A 15,601-nucleotide genomic window follows, 5' to 3' on the forward strand; every position below is an offset into this window, starting at 1 on the left:
AGCTGGATTCTCTGAGATTTCTCTTCTTCTTTCTTTGCGGCTTTCACCCAGTCGCCGTTGTCGTGTCTAACGACCACCCATGTACATCGCAAACATGGCAACCACCAACACCCACACAAGTAATAACCCCTTCAGAAAACAGTCGCCGCCTCCCGATAGAGATGAGTGGGAGGATTGGAGCGAAGATGAAAGACCTGCAACAACAATACTGGACGATGGACCGATGGTGGATGTCGAACGTGGTTACACAACAAGCAATCATGGCAGACGGGACTCTATGCATCGATACTCGATTCACAAGCCCATGTTCCGCGCCAAGTCCAAGGGCCACGCAAAGGCAAAGATTGCAAAGGCTGGCATCACTCTCGACACAAATGTGGCCAAGTCACGAAACCCGCCAGCGCTGCAAAGAAAGCCCACCGAGCAAAGCGCTCATCCCGAGAATGCCACTCGATTCGCAGATGCTGCTGCTCTCAGGGCACTGGAGGGATCACCAAACTCTGCCTCTGTAGGCAGCTTTTCATGGCTGCGACGGAAGACTGGCAACTTGTCGGCCAAGTCGGCCAAAGGTTCGCCTCTTTCGCCCGAGTCCCGGCCGATTGTCATTGGAATCGCCATGCCTTCAGAATCAGCCAGCGAACACCAAGTCAGTCCACAGACGGCAGTGGTTGAGACGCCCATGGCGGTCCAACACTACAATCAGAGACTGGCATCACAAAATACCGGGGCTTTGGAGACAACCCCAGTACAATTGCGATCTGTCTGGTCTCCCGACACCGAAGCCAGTGAATCACCTTATATTTCACGCCCGGCCTCTAGTATCTATTCACAGATGACCATCCGGGGCGGTGGTGGTCCTGACTTTTCTTCAGCACCACCCGTTCCCAGTTTGCCTGCTACCTACAAGTTCAAGCAAACACAACAACAGCAACAGCAACAACAACAGTCACTCATTGACATGGAAGACGACGAGAGAGGAACACCTTGCACACTATTCGAGGAAGACGGAAGCCCAATGGCAGCACGCAAGTCAGCAAAGCCCACATCAGCCATTAGTCCCGAGGGTACGGGAAGATCAAAGGGCTGGTGGGATACCGTGAGGATCTCCCAGCAAACCAACAACCCCTTCAGACAGACCGCCATGCAGACAGGAGAGAGCAGCTCATCAGCCGTAACTCCCACCACAGAATGGTGGCACAAGACCAATGAGAATGAAAAGAGAGCACCCTTGCCCCTCTCTGATCGGCCTGTCATGAATGCTACCGTTTCTACGCAGAACACCGGCCAGAGCTCACGGACCATTGCATCATCTTCCCAGAACCCCTCAACCACTCGAGCAGAAACACAGTCTGAAAAGGCTCGCATATTACTCGAGCAGAACGGCACACAGAGTCCCGTTGATCAGCCACCACCATATTCCCTTAGAGAGGTGAAATACGGAGCGGCACTCACTCCTCATGCCATTAGCACCGAGCGAGTTCCATCCCCTGGACCAATCTCACCCGGAATCCCCCAAACGATGAGCTCACCAGGAGCTATCATGATGGACGATGTACCCATCACACCCCGAGTTATACCCGGCGCAGTTCTTCATGACCGACCAATCGGCACGCATGTGACTCACGACCAGTTTCGTGAAGCTGCCGGTACTAATATGAAGAGCGAGCGCAACAGAAGGCGTCATGAGAAGGAAGAGTTTGTTGCTCGTCGAGTTGGAGGTTTCTGGAGAGGCCGAGGCTGTATTCCCGCCGAGGGTTGCTTTGGACGAACAGGTCGTGAGGGAAGAAAGAGACGCCGTATTTGTCTAGGCATTTTCGGCGGTGTTCTTGCGGCCATCATCCTGGCAGTTCTCCTCGCAGTCGTCTTGACCCACAAGAAGTCTGATACAATAGCGGCCACTCAACCCCAGGTCTCACAGGATCCCGTACAGAGCGGGACTTCCGTCTCTTCGGCAATTCCAAGTGCTACGCCGACACCGACACCGCACAATGTCTGGCTCAACTTGACCGATTTTCCACCAATGCCCACTGGTGTGCTGACCGTGGCCGGCCCGAACAACACCAAATCAGACACTAGATGCCTCACCGAGAGTGCAAAGACCCTGTGGAGCTGTTCGATCCCCAAGAACCAGCAGGATCCCAACTCGCAATTCGATACCAACCAGCCCGAGTTCATCTTCCAGATTCAGTTTGACAACAATACGCGGGCTCTGTGGAACGTCACTACTACTGGCGAGCAGAAGAAGCGAGGCTTCGGCCATGCCATGGATGATGAAGACTCAGACACAGTTTCTGGCCGTCGATCGTTTGCCAGTGCCGTGGCTCGGGCTGCTGCCATAATGCGGCGCGCTCTTGTATACGACACTGGGTTCTCCCCGAATCCTTCACCCCCGGATTACAAGGAGATGTTCTTTTTGGGCAATACTACAGACGATATCAAGTCTGACGAAAAGGCGGGTGAGCCTACGCCGTTCTTCATTAGCCTTCTTTCCTCGGTAGACGGTACTGTCGGACCGGACGTGCTGAGCCGACGTGGCTTGGGCAATGGTATTGACTCGGGCTCGTCCGCATCTCAAAACATTAGCCAATTTGTCGATGCCCCAGTCAAGACGGACAAGACTCCCCTGCCAGCCGTCCTGTATCCGCTCCCCTCCCAGCAACCCGTCCGACTCTTTGACCGCGGGCTCGACACGGAGCACTATGGCTTTTACACGTACTTTAACAAGTCCATCTTTATCTTTGATCAAGAGGAGGACAATGACGAGGACGCTGACGGCGGCGCCCTGCTCAAGGACGCCACGGCTCTGGTAGTCTGGAGCCAGGCTCGGTTCCTGGTCAAGATTTGGACGCGACTCGATGCAAACCTACTGGGCAACCAAGGGCCCGTGGTGGTCATGAATGAGGACGACGACGACGCCTCCCACAACCTGCCGGGCACCATGCCCTACCCCGTCACCATTGCCGAGGATTTCCATGGCGGCGACGAGAACGTCAAGGGCACCATTGTGTGGCCGATTGGTGACGACCAGCGTGTTGTCACGTCCAATGCCTCGCTCATCACTGTTGACAAGAGCGCTGGCGGCACCCTGATCAACCCTATGGGTAACGAGGATCCGCGCCTCGGCGGCATCGATGGCGGCACGGGTGGATGCAAGTGTTCCTGGGTCAATTTTGTGTCGGATGTGACGACCTTTGTGGATCGCTATGAACACTAAGTGAGGCTTTGTTCTTTTCTTCATGAATCAAGAAGACTGGTTAAAACTTGATCATTTGCATTTGGAATTGTCATGAGACAACGAGGACAGGAATATTGATAAGAGAGAGAGCATTTTGCATGGCGCACAGGATAATTGTTCCGAAAACTTCTTGTCTCTTATATTTGACAGAGGAGAGATTCTCTATCTACCGTTCATAGGGTTCAGCTGTATAGAAAGTACTGATGTACACCTTAATAATCATTGGCCATCCGCCATGTACCCAATAGAATGTATGCAACTATAGCTACTGTATGAATCTGATATGTCGTGTATGTAAATGTAAACTAAACTAGACATTCCCATTCTGTCTTGTAGTAAGTAGCTCGTTGAACTGTATTCCTTCAACTCATGACAAGTAAGTCATCCGGTTGCAGTCATGTGGAATGTAGAGTGATTCAGATATGCTGCACAGCTATGTAAATCATGTCTAGCGGCACTGCAAATGCCGGCAAAACTTGTGAGCACCGCCCAATGTTAGAATTAGCTGTGTGAACCATTGAAATCATGTTAGAAAAATGGGAAAAAGGATGAAGAAAATGAACGAAAACCATTAACTTAATCTTTGTTAGATGGATCAATGTATCACGGCAAACTTGTTCCACATAACAGAAAAACGTGTGTGACCCTGGCGCAAACTCGGCCACACCCAAAAACCCCTCCTCTTTGTGTTCATATATCACCAGGGAACAAAGGAGTACGACCATCATGGCTGTACGCCCGGAAGCGATGGCAGGGCTTGAGTCATGACGGGAGTCTTTCTCTTTGTTGGATGTCATTCCCCAGACAAGACTACACTTGCTCTACTGTAAACACCACGCTTTCGCTGGTAGAGTCTGCCAGCTTTCAGAGCCTCTTTATTGAGAAGGCAAAGGCAAAGGCGTGGCAAGAAGAGCGAGATAATTTGCAAATACAAGAGGGGATATGGAGCGCATCTACGGCAATCACGAAGCGCAAAAGCAGAGCAACAGGCCAATGCAGCAGCAGCAGAGTCGCCGCCCGCCGCCCAGGAACGGCCAGAACCATTTCCCACCACCCAGTGCCGTGCCGAGCTACGCGAGCAGAAACCTGCCGCCCCTACCGCCCAAATCGGCATCCTCATCGTCGTCCGTGTATAACTCGGAAGGGTCCTGCCGAGCGACGCCGAGCCGCTTCCATCGACATGAGTCGCCGCTATTCATGTACAGCGGCAGCAGAGCCGGCAGTGGGGGGAGTGGTGGTGCCGATGCCGGTTTCGAGGGGTCTGTCAATGAGGATGGCATGGCCATGATTCGACCACCGGGGATGAGTATAGTCACACACTTCAGTGAGCGGCAGCAACAGAAGCAAGATACTGTTATACATTCGCCGCGGCCGAGACATCCCGACCACAAGATCGTCAAGGATCTCGAACAAAACGACGAAGGGTGTGTCGATGTGAGCCCCATCCTATCTCCGCCGACGGGGACCTTTTCGTACCAGGCACATGAGGTCTCGCCGCTGACGCCCGAGGATTCGTCGTCGTTTAGGAGCTTTGGACAGCAAACCGTCTCAGAGCTTGATCACGAAGCCGACCAATATCAACGCTGGACAACGATGGGGGGAGGCGGCGTCGATTCCGGCTCGAGACGACAGTCGGGATGGGAGGATATACCACCGGCAGCGTCACACTCGTCGCTAGGATTTCACCCCATTTCGACCGAGGAGGATAAGACGAAGAAGATGATATCAAAAACGTCCAAACCCCATCATGGTCATTACCAGCCGCATTTCCGCCATAGCGACCCGGGGAGCCCCCTCGTTGAGACTTCTTCTTCACCTCCCACCACCAACGCAACAGGAGGAGGTCAAGGAGCGTTTATGCTGGCAGCGCCCAAGCCGTATCTCAAGACGTCAGCCTGGCGTCCAGATCAGTATCCACGGCCTCGGAGCGAAAACAACTATACAAAACCTACAACCACGAGAGCGCCAGTAGTAAACACAAAGATGCCCATGACCGAATCCACTGACGGCGAGGATATAATCACGTCACCCTACAGTCTCTGGACCAAGGGGTACGGCGCCACCGCAGCGGCGGCGGCAGCAGCATCATCAAAGCAATCCTCGCCGGCACCCAGCGGTACATCCTCTCGAGTCTCATTTGCAATCAAGGACACACCGGCCTTTTCGAAGCGGAGCCGGGCTGGCAGCAAGCCGAAACCGGTGCCACTGCACCTGCACGACGGCAAGGCGGCAGAGGATCACATCAAGACGCCGTATCCGGAGCAGCCACTTGCATCAGCAGCAGCAGCAGCAGCAGCAGCGTCCACCACAATGATTAGTTCTTGGGATTACGACGACGACGACAATGGCCATGCTGCAAAGGACAAGCAGCCCAAGAGGACGAGCTGGGGCAGGTCCTCGGAGAGAAACAGCGGCGCCAAGGAGACCAGCGAGGGAGGCAGTAGCAGTAATAATACTGGTAGCAGCAGGTCAAGGGCCATGGGCAAGCTGGTGTCGCGGGTCAAGCACGCCGGGGGAGACGTTATTTCGAAATTTTCCTTTTCGTCTGAAGAGGCCAAGAGAGAAAAGAGGATTGAAGAGTTGAGAGGAAAAATACAACACCATAATCCGCGGCAGGAGCAGCAGAATAGATCTTAAAACCTCATCTTAAGGTAGACATGAATAGCGTTATACTTTTTTATGCCCTCCTCGAAGTATATTGCGGAGATGGACAGACCTGATGGGTGGGCATCCAGAGTTTTATAATGCCAACCTCGTGTAGATACTCATCAGACTTTGAAATCTAGATTCATACTGTATGTTTTTGTTTCATTCTCGCAACCAAGGGTGATCATAAAAGGAATGGACAGTATACTATCAATAATGTACATACTGAGAACCCGATGGTAAATAAGGTAGCTTGGCAGCGGGAGAGATCCGCTAAAAGACTGCCCCAGAGGGAGCTAACCTTTACCTCCAGCTCCCCCTGCAAATATTGCCTAGGTTAGAACTTGAGCCCCGCAGTCCCCCATCAATTCGGCTAAGCTTTACTACGTACGTCAGTCTGCGCCCAAGTGTCAGCACATAGATTAGCTCTCTCTCGTGTCTAACCTCTTACAACATCCCACCACTACACGATTCGCCGAAAGAGTTGGAGAGTCTGGGGGGTTGTTATTAGTTTCTGGAAACTCCTTGACCCCAATTCGTCCACGGGAAAAATAAAAAAGCAAAAGCACAAGAGGATCATGACTACCTCGGCCACCGGCTCCGATCACCAGCAGACCGCCGCCGTCCCTGCACAAGCCGAAAACGCCGCCGACCACCATAACAATATCAACAGCTCAGCCGCCGCCCTCGAACAGCAGACCGAGGAGGCGAGTGGTGAGATTTTGCAGAGCCTTTGCGAGGCCGCAACGGAGACGGAGCACAACAATAGTAGCTACACTGGCGCGCAAAACGACGGCAAATCAGCTCTCGAGCTCTCCCTCGACCTCGACCTTGATTCTCTCCCGGCCTCGGACTATTGGGACGCATCAACCATGGCCTCGCTCAATGCAGTATCGGCGGTCAGTATAGCTTGAAAATTTCCAAAAAAAAAAGAAGAGTAGAGGTTGCATAAAAAAAGAACCAAAGAAAAAACATATTTGCGAAGGGGGAAACAACGAGAACAATGTGGCTTATGCGATCCAAGGCCGCCATTGCGCGTCTGCGCGCCTACAAGCCGCCGCCCTTTCCGACCTGGGATCGCCTACCGGTCAGTCGCCGCGCCGCCGTCCTGGTGCTCCTGTTTGCGGATCGGCGGGGCGATCTCCGGGTCGTGATTACAATGCGGGCGACAAGTCTGCGGAGCTTTTCTGGTAAGGATATTGTCCGTCCTCAAAAGATGAAGAAAAATGACGAGGGAGGGAGAGAAAAATGAAAGCAGTTTGCGCTGACGAGTGGCACAAATCGTGAACAGGTCATGCCGCTTTTCCGGGAGGAAAGGCCGACTCTTTGACTGAGACGCCGTGTAAGTGATCCCAGAAAGGAAGAGAATGCAACGGATTATGATTTTCTACCCAAAAAAAGATACGAGAGGAGAAGAGTACTGCTAAAGCGAACCCGCGCCGTACAGATCAAATCGCCCGCCGCGAAGCCTGGGAGGAAATTGGCCTTCCCATGGACGACAGCAAAATCCCCAAGCCTTTCCGGATCGAGCCTCTCTGCTCGCTGCCGTGCAGTCTGGCCAAGACGGAGCTGGCGGTGCGACCATGCGTCGCCTTTCTCCACGCCGACAGCACTCCGGGCCAGCCGCCGCCGCCCACCGTTGACGAGAGCATGATCCCTCGGCTCGACGCCAAGGAAGTTGCCGCCGTCTTCTCGGCCCCGCTGCACAACTTTCTCAAGGCCACTGACGAGCAACCCGACCGCGCCCCCGACGGCGACTGGTACGATGGCCGCTGGACCGAGTGGCACAATGAGCCCTGGAGGATACACAACTTTTGGGTACCCGTGAACAACCAGCAGGTGGCGCGGCCAAAGATCCGGGCCGACGGGCAGGCAGCCCTGGCCGACGAGCTAGAGGAGGAGGAAGACGCCGTACAGAGGTTCCTGGTTTGGGGCCTGACGGGCCGGATGCTCGTGGATACGGCGCGCGTTGCTTACGCCGAAGAGCCCGAGTTTGAGCACAATGACCACTACGGAGATGAGAAGATCATAGCAATGCTCGAGTCGCAAGGCCGATTACCCGAGAAGAAGCGGAGAGAAGTCGGCCTCGACGCTGTCAGAGAAGAAGTCAAAGATGCCAAGATGTAGTTGTACTGGGTACGCATAAATGTAGACTGACATTTTTAGAATCAATCCCAGTAAACCTTGATATATATTTCGCTTTACATGTATGCAATCCACCGCGCCCAAAGAACTCCTGCATAATCTTCTGTAGCATCAGAGCCATGCTTTTGGTCGATGCTTGCGCGCAATTCTCCTGCTCTCAAACTCCGTCATCCCTCTACCAGGCGGTTTGCACGATGACTTAATGGCACGCAGTTTCCTTGGTCGCCTTGGTAGAGTTTCCAAACATGATATAGCCAACAAAGTTGCCAATGAAGACGGCCAACATGACCCAACCATTGTATGTCATGAAAAGCAGCCTGAATCAACAAGTAAATAAAAAAGAGGTTAAAAAACTCATTCCTGGCCTCGAGAACTTTTGCGCCAGGAGGGGGGGGGGGGGGGGGGGGGGAAGGAGAAAACAGGGGAAAAAGTGAAATCTAAACTTACATCATCATAAAGGCGTAAAAGCATTGCACGGCATAGAGCAGCGCCTTGATGATATGCGCCCGCTTGCTGACTTCGACCTGGTGTTGTCCTGACCACAGGAACGGCGTATTCTCAGTAACATGATCTTGTCCGTCTTCTCGTTCGCCGATGATGACTTTTTATTTGGGGGGCGCAATCTTAGCCAGGCGCTGGGGCGAAGTAGAGTGACATCTTTGCAGTACATTGCTGGAGGACAGAGAAAAACGGTTTTTTCCTTTTTATTACACATAGGGAAAGAGGGAGGATAAGGGGGTTGAAAAAGAAAAAACTCACGAGGAGCCGTCTCCTGTCGCTTGTTGACCCAAGTCTCGTACCGCCGCGTGGCCTCGCGCAGGGCCTCGTAGCCAATGCAAATGGCGACAATGGCGAGGAGAGAAAAGACCAGCGACGCCGTGCCGCGGACGTGCCAGCTCTTGAAGATGATGCAGAGGTTCTCCGAGTTCCAGGTAAACAGCATCTGGGCATTTTCCCTTTGTTAGCAACGCGGCATGTCGTGAGCGCCTCGGGTGGAAAAGCGAGACAAGGAGAAAAGCCTTGGCCCATTTGCCAATGAATATCTTTCCTTGACTACTCACGTTCATGCTGCACATGTCCGTCATGCCGCCGTGGCCTCCATGATCCATTCCTCCGTGGTCCATGTTGCCGTGGTCCATGCCGCTGTGATCCATGTGTTTGTGATCCATTGCTGCTGCTGTCGCGTGAGTTGTAGAATGGCGGAAGAGAGAAGATACAAGCTGTAGTGGACCAGTTTTTGAGGTGGTGCGTGGCGCAGGTCTTTGCTGAAATCTGCTGAATCTATATCTAGGACGTGTGTATGAATGAAAGCCAAAGGTTGGATAGGTCGTTCGAATATATAAAATGTAGCAGAAAGATTCAATTCAAAGATGGTATAAACGAGTCGTAAGTTGACTCTACCAGACAAACAAGCTCAAACATGCTCAAAGTGGACAGCGTAGTGTGTCTCAAAAACTATCAGATAGGTAGTACCTTAATGTAGTAACCCGCCTTTAGCAACTCAGGGCCTCCCCCCATCCTGTTCCAGACCTGGGAAAGGCGGAGGAGCTGCAAGAAGTCTGCAGCCAGTGCAGCTCACATGCTCCAGGATTGGCAGCGCCCAGCAGCCCAGGTGCTTCTGCCCCCCGGAACGTACGCTACTTCGTAAGCCACACACACACCCCCTCGTCAGACACGGGGCGATAAGGCGAGACCAATGCAGCGGGCGCTCGCTTTTTGGACGTCTCAGTGGAAGCATGGAACACTGAAAGCTTGACCCTTCCCGCGACCTACTGCCCACGTCTGAGTTTCTTATAATGTACGTACCTGCTGGGCAAAACGGAAGACGGAACGACTCTCAAACAACTGATCTGCCTTTCATAATACTACCTACACTGACATACTATCCAACTACTTCTACTTTCCTACTTGCTAGATTAGTGTGCATACATACATGTTGCTGACAAGCGTGTAAAAGACGGAGTGAGGTCTAAATTAGTACATTAAAGCTGTCTTACAAATCTATTGATTATTTTACTTAACCCCGGCTTCTGGAAAGCGACCCGATGGCAAAGAGCGGGATCATGACGATGATGCTCACCCCTCCCCAAGTACTCAAAATTGTCGGCGTCGGATCGCGGATGTGGGCAGATAGATGGTGGGGGAAGAATGGGAACTTTGTAAGCTTTCCCGTAGCTTGCCGCTTCGGCCGCGTGCTTTTTGTCAAGTCAACTTGTCTTATTGCCGCCGCCGCTCCACGTCAAAACTTGGGAAAAGAAAGATATATAAAGACAAGGATTATATCAGCTTCAATTTCTATAACATTGAATTTCTTTTTAATCTATTTTGCTTTTATCAAATTGCACAACGCCCGGCACATTACGGCAATCAATACTCAAGCCCGCCCTTGCCGCCAAATCAGGAAAGGATAAGAAGTCATTACGAGCAGCATGCTTTCCGTTCCGGTAAACCTGCCAAAGTGGTATGTTTCATATGCCTTGAAAAAAGAAAAAGAATGAATAATACATATTGGAATAATATGCATAGTTCAGAACTGACTGTTTGTTCTCTAGGTTGGAGGAAAACTCTCATTTACTAAAGCCGCCTGTCAACAACTACTGTGTATACAATGAGGGATTCACAGTCATGGTAAGTTTGAGCGAGAAAAGAAAAGAAGCAAAAAGAAAATCCCTAACAGACCTTTACAGATTGTCGGCGGCCCCAATGCCCGCACCGACTACCACATCAACGAGACGCCAGAATGGTTCTACCAGCACAAGGGCGCCATGATGCTCAAGGTCGTCGACGACGGGGAGTTCAGGGACATCATCATCCGCGAGGGCGACATGTTCCTGCTCCCCGGCAACACGCCGCACAACCCCGTCCGCTTCGCCGACACGGTGGGCGTGGTGCTGGAGCAGCGGCGCCCCGCCGCCAGCCTCGACCGCATGCGCTGGTACTGCGCCGAGGAAGGGTGCCGCCGCGTCGTCCACGAGGCCGCCTTTCACTGCACCGATCTCGGCACCCAGATCAAGGCCGCCATTGAGACCTTCATGGCTTCCGAGGACAATCGCAAGTGCAAGAACTGCGGCGCCATTGCCAATTCGGTGCCCAAGCCTGGCTCCATCAAGGATCCCAACTTGGAGTAAAGAAGGACTGACGCCCGAGGAAGTGGCCGAGAGAAACTGGAATAATTGGCTCCAAGCTCATGAGAGCACATGTAAATAAACTAGAAATTTTCCGAGATTGACATGTAAACGTACGGTCAAATTCTGTTTCGTCACACACATAACGCCTGTCTGGGTGAAGTGAATATACACTATTATTAATCTTACTCAGACAGGTTACATAATCGATCTTTTTGTTCTGTTGGCAGGTGGACCGAGTAATAAGACAAATATGACATACTCAAGCACCTCAGATCAAGGCATCGCCTGCGTAATCATTATATTGATAAGGTTTCGAGGAAAATGGCGACCTCGGCAAGATACATATATACAGTTGTGACCATGAGCCATGTACATATATATCGTCGCATGCCAAAACTTCGCAAACTAGGTTAGATGGCTCTCTTCCATAACCTCGGAATCCCTTTTTCGATCCGGTAACGCCTAGAACCAATAAAAACTCGTTCCCCATAGTAGTGAGATGATATAAACATGTCCCAGATGCCCGGGACATGTAATGACGCAAAAATAAACTCCATATCACCAATGACTGAAACTTCATACTCGAGCCATGTCTTGGACATCTGTAAAAACAAGAACAACATGGAAAGCATGGACACAGATAGCAAAAATCCACCCAAAAGTCAAGACACCCACCACATTACCGTCCATTGGATTTTGTCTCCCCATTGACTGTCGATTTGCCCTTGGCAGCCAATGCTTCGTCTTTGGTGTAAAAACTGGTGTCGTCGTTGCCGAAAAGTGCCTGGTCACCCTTTCCACCCATTTCCATGAACTCTTTGGCGGTCCGCTGATCAGCTGGTCGGGCTTCCTGGGGCTTAATGTTTGTATGACTAGAGGTCGTTTGATTCTTTGCGTACACCACCAAAGGCCCCTTGTCCTCTTGGTCCGGACCCAGTGGTACCTTGCGCGCTACTGTGACTTCGTTGATCGAGGACAACAATGTGCGTTCGCGGTGGACGCCACGCTTGTTGACCTGCAGACCTCCCACGCCGTCCACGAGACCGTCCGTGCTGTCGTTCAGATTGGGCATCTTCTGAGTGATCCACGGGTGCGAGAGACATTCATCGACAGTGAAACGCTTCTCAGGCGCAACAACTAGCATCCGATCGATCAAATCCAGGGCTGGGTCGCCGACAGAGTCCCAGTAAGGAGATGGGTAATCGAAACGGCCACTCCTGATCTGCTGCGACAACGTATAGGGAAACTCCTTGGTGTAGAGCTCGTCAGAGAAAGGCGGGAAGCCGCAGAGGCAGATGTACAGAACCACGCCCAGGGACCAGATGTCCACAGCGTCGGTGTATTTGCGATGTCTTCCGTCTGCAAGGATTTCAGGGGCAACATAACTAGGAGTGCCGCAGAGCGTGGTAGTAAAGGACTCCTCGCCAATAATCTTAGCGAGTCCAAAGTCAGCCAGCTTCACGTGCATTTCCTTGTCCACTACCAGAATATTCTCAGGCTTGATGTCCCTGTGAACAATATTGCGATCATGCTGGGATTGGTTAGCGACAATCGGAATCAACCAGAGGGGTGAGTGCTGGGTTACATACAAGATACTTGATGCCCTGAAACAGTTGTATAAACAATGCTCGAGCCTCATCCTCATTGAACTTCTGCTTCATCACGATATGGTTGAAGAGCTCGCCTTCAGGTGCGAGCTCCAGGACCAAGTAGACTGCATTCTTCTCGTTGAATGTGTCCTTCAGACATAAAATGTTTGGGTGACTCACGCCCATTAGGACAGCAATCTCCTGTTGCAGGCCGTCCGTCTTGGACCTCTCGTCCATACCAGGCTGCTTTGTGAAGATCTTGACAGCGTACTTGGTGCCGGTGGATTTCTCCACACACAGGAACACTTCGGCAAAGTGACCTTTGCCAAGCCGCTCCAAAAGAGTGTACTGCTGGAGGAAGGCACTTGACATGCGACTTCGGGGGTAGCGGAATATGAATCGACCTTTGTCCATGACGGCGATTTCGTCTTGGTCTTGCAGCTCTCTCCGCTGGTTTCGGCCGACCAACGCCTCGTTGACGAATGTACCATTGCTGGACAGATCCTCCAAGACTGCTGTGGCGTCATTGCCCTTGTTTTCGGTAAAGAGGAGACAGTGGCGGTTTGAGATGACTGGATCATCTACAATCACGTCACACTCTGGGTGTCGTCCGATCAAGTAGCCGCCAGCAGGGGTGCCGTGTGTTTTTGACTCCTCGTAGGACTCTTCTTGCTCCAGGGCCTTCTTTTGGTTCTTGCGCTTGACCGGCTTGATCTCGCTTACACTGTCAGGCAAAGGGCATGGTGCTCTTTTGCGCAAAACCACACATCTTCCATATTTTGTATCCAGAGGAAAGAGGTAGCCCCAGACTCCCTCCTTCACCTCATCTTCGACCTCGTCGGATAGGGCGGCTTGGGGGTCGACATATTGCGAAGGAAAAGCTTGTGTGTCGTTTGGTGGTGAGGAGAACTGGGAGTCTAGCGTGTCTTCTGGCGTTCTGCGGGCTACCTGGCTTGGCCTGCCATTTGGCGGAGTGGCTGTTGGCTCCTTGTAGTGCTCAGTGCCGCTGCTGTCCTCTTGGTACGTGACAGGCGATGGCAATTTCTGTTGATTCTTGGTGACGGGAGTTTTTAGTTGCTCGCCGTTGCCCTGGGATAGTCTTTCCGAACGTCTGGGCTTTTTGGTGGGATCGGCTTCGTGAGGCGAGTCCTTTTGTTGGCAAATAGGTAAGCCATAGTTATTTATAAGCACATTGGACAGGACAAACGTACTCGAACTCGCTTCAGCTGGCTCTTTTCGCGTGGAGCCATGCTGGAATCCCGGACAGATATAAAGGCAGCTGCGCGAACGCGTAACGTTGAGCTCAGATCTGATCCGGGGTACCGGAGTAATAGAGAGGATCGTAGCCTACCACGAGTTTGTATTGGCAGTTACGTATAGGCTGCGGGGGAGTGTCCGGGGGCGTATCTGCGCGCGGACCTTTAAAGCTATGAAATGACGGGGGAAATTATGAGGAATTGTCGACACGGGCGTTGCAGCCTGGAGTTGAGCTGAGATGCGCGTATCTAAGTAGGTACGTATGGGTCTGACTGTGATGGAGTGACGATGGGATGGATGACCAAGAAAAGCTCTGGGGGTCCTAGCTCTCTACTCTTTCCCTCTCTGTGGTGTGTGAGTGATCGGTCAAATGGGTGGACCACTAGCTAGGAAGATGGTGAAGAGGCGATTGGTCACCCTGACGTACCTAGCTAAACATAACCTGGGCATGAAGCCTTAAGAGAAGCTGGGAGAGGGAAGGGCACACCCCCGGCCAGGCGAACCAACCCACCGAAGCCAACCTACGTCCCGATCCAGGCTGCGAAAAACTTAACGGGCTGGCTTTTGGCTACCCACCAAGCTGGCGCAAGTTCACCTTGGTCCATGGACGATGGCAGGTGGTGGGGATTTCTCCCATGTGGGCAATGACAAAATGCGTGCCCGCATCGACTGACTACGGTATGTTGCCCACATTGCGCAGCCTAGCAACCTAGTGTGTGTAGCTCAAAGGTAGGGGAAAAGAAAAGGCTAATAAGGGCCTTCTGGGGGGGAGCAGACCCTCTTCCCGTCTCGCCTTTCCATCTTGTCCACGAGTGGGTTATGCGATCACAGACTGAACACATCAGATGACGTCCTCTTGGTCTGCTGTCGCCCTCAACTTGTTCTCAAAGCACTACTACGTAGGTACATTTGCATAATTTATTACATATATACAAATTGCCTGCTGTTAACCCACTCATCGTAAGATAGAGAGACTCATTATAGGAAGGCCTCAATGTCGCTGGGTACGGTTACTTTCATCGAGGCAATTTGTACAGATGTGCCCGGCACCTGGTGGTAGGTTGATACCGTGGATCAAAGTCCTTCCAGTGTAATGTGCAACGTGCAGGCAAGGCGGGTTCTACATAAGGTAGGCTACAGGCTCCATACTCCGCTAAAAAGATCCTTTTCAAAGGGTCGCCTGCGGACGCATGCAGGAATCCTTGACCCAAGGAGATGCGTGACTCGACTGACTGATGACTCCCCCAGCGTCGAGTCGCGCGCACCTTTCAAGTCATCATCTTGCTCAGCCTACCTCAATCCCCCATGTAGGTAAGGTAGGTACCATGTAGGCAATAGCGCAGAGCTTATAGTGCACCCAGGCCCCGAGCCCCAAGAAAGGCGGAGCCCTCTGTGTTCCCTCGTTCCCAGACTTGTCAGGATGCCGAGCTCGAAGCCCGAGGTCATTCATTCATTGTTGGACCCTTTCAAAGGTACATGTCTCATCAAAATGTCGCCTCTTTGTAGCAATTCACCGTTACATGAATGGATATTTCAATCATCAAGCTCTTCGCAGCAGCTTCATATTTAACTGAAAGAGGGGAGGGCCCAAAAAAAAAAAA

The 15,601-nt window shown here is 52.1% G+C and overlaps 6 protein-coding genes across 6 annotated transcripts; 4 read left to right on the plus strand and 2 right to left on the minus strand.

The window, feature by feature from the left end:
* Positions 1-94: 94 nt before the first annotated feature.
* On the plus strand, positions 95-3,214 carry PFICI_01807 (uncharacterized protein; the record flags this gene model as incomplete). Its single annotated transcript, XM_007830388.1, has 1 exon — positions 95-3,214. One exon carries the CDS (start codon positions 95-97, stop codon positions 3,212-3,214), a length of 3,120 nt encoding a protein of 1,039 aa, XP_007828579.1.
* A 963-nt stretch (positions 3,215-4,177) lies between these two features.
* On the plus strand, positions 4,178-5,872 carry PFICI_01808 (uncharacterized protein; the record flags this gene model as incomplete). The annotated part of the gene is made up of 1 exon (XM_007830389.1): positions 4,178-5,872. One exon carries the CDS (start codon positions 4,178-4,180, stop codon positions 5,870-5,872), a length of 1,695 nt encoding a protein of 564 aa, XP_007828580.1.
* Positions 5,873-6,459: 587 nt separating this feature from the next.
* Positions 6,460-8,008, plus strand: PFICI_01809 (uncharacterized protein; the record flags this gene model as incomplete). Its single annotated transcript, XM_007830390.1, has 4 exons — positions 6,460-6,780; positions 6,906-7,071; positions 7,173-7,223; positions 7,329-8,008. 4 exons carry the CDS (start codon positions 6,460-6,462, stop codon positions 8,006-8,008), a joined length of 1,218 nt encoding a protein of 405 aa, XP_007828581.1.
* Positions 8,009-8,225: 217 nt separating this feature from the next.
* On the minus strand, positions 8,226-9,195 carry PFICI_01810 (uncharacterized protein; the record flags this gene model as incomplete). The annotated part of the gene is made up of 4 exons (XM_007830391.1): positions 8,226-8,343; positions 8,474-8,627; positions 8,786-8,969; positions 9,088-9,195. 4 exons carry the CDS (start codon positions 9,193-9,195, stop codon positions 8,226-8,228), a joined length of 564 nt encoding a protein of 187 aa, XP_007828582.1.
* Positions 9,196-10,455: 1,260 nt separating this feature from the next.
* PFICI_01811 (3-hydroxyanthranilate 3,4-dioxygenase) lies at positions 10,456-11,154 on the plus strand (the record flags this gene model as incomplete). Its single annotated transcript, XM_007830392.1, has 3 exons — positions 10,456-10,487; positions 10,579-10,654; positions 10,714-11,154. 3 exons carry the CDS (start codon positions 10,456-10,458, stop codon positions 11,152-11,154), a joined length of 549 nt encoding a protein of 182 aa, XP_007828583.1.
* A 679-nt stretch (positions 11,155-11,833) lies between these two features.
* PFICI_01812 (uncharacterized protein) lies at positions 11,834-13,993 on the minus strand (the record flags this gene model as incomplete). Its single annotated transcript, XM_007830393.1, has 3 exons — positions 11,834-12,685; positions 12,744-13,892; positions 13,955-13,993. 3 exons carry the CDS (start codon positions 13,991-13,993, stop codon positions 11,834-11,836), a joined length of 2,040 nt encoding a protein of 679 aa, XP_007828584.1.
* Positions 13,994-15,601: the final 1,608 nt, after the last annotated feature.

This window comes from Pestalotiopsis fici, assembly GCF_000516985.1.
Source record: "Pestalotiopsis fici W106-1 unplaced genomic scaffold PFICI_Scf_1, whole genome shotgun sequence".
Lineage (NCBI taxonomy): Eukaryota > Fungi > Ascomycota > Sordariomycetes > Amphisphaeriales > Sporocadaceae > Pestalotiopsis > Pestalotiopsis fici.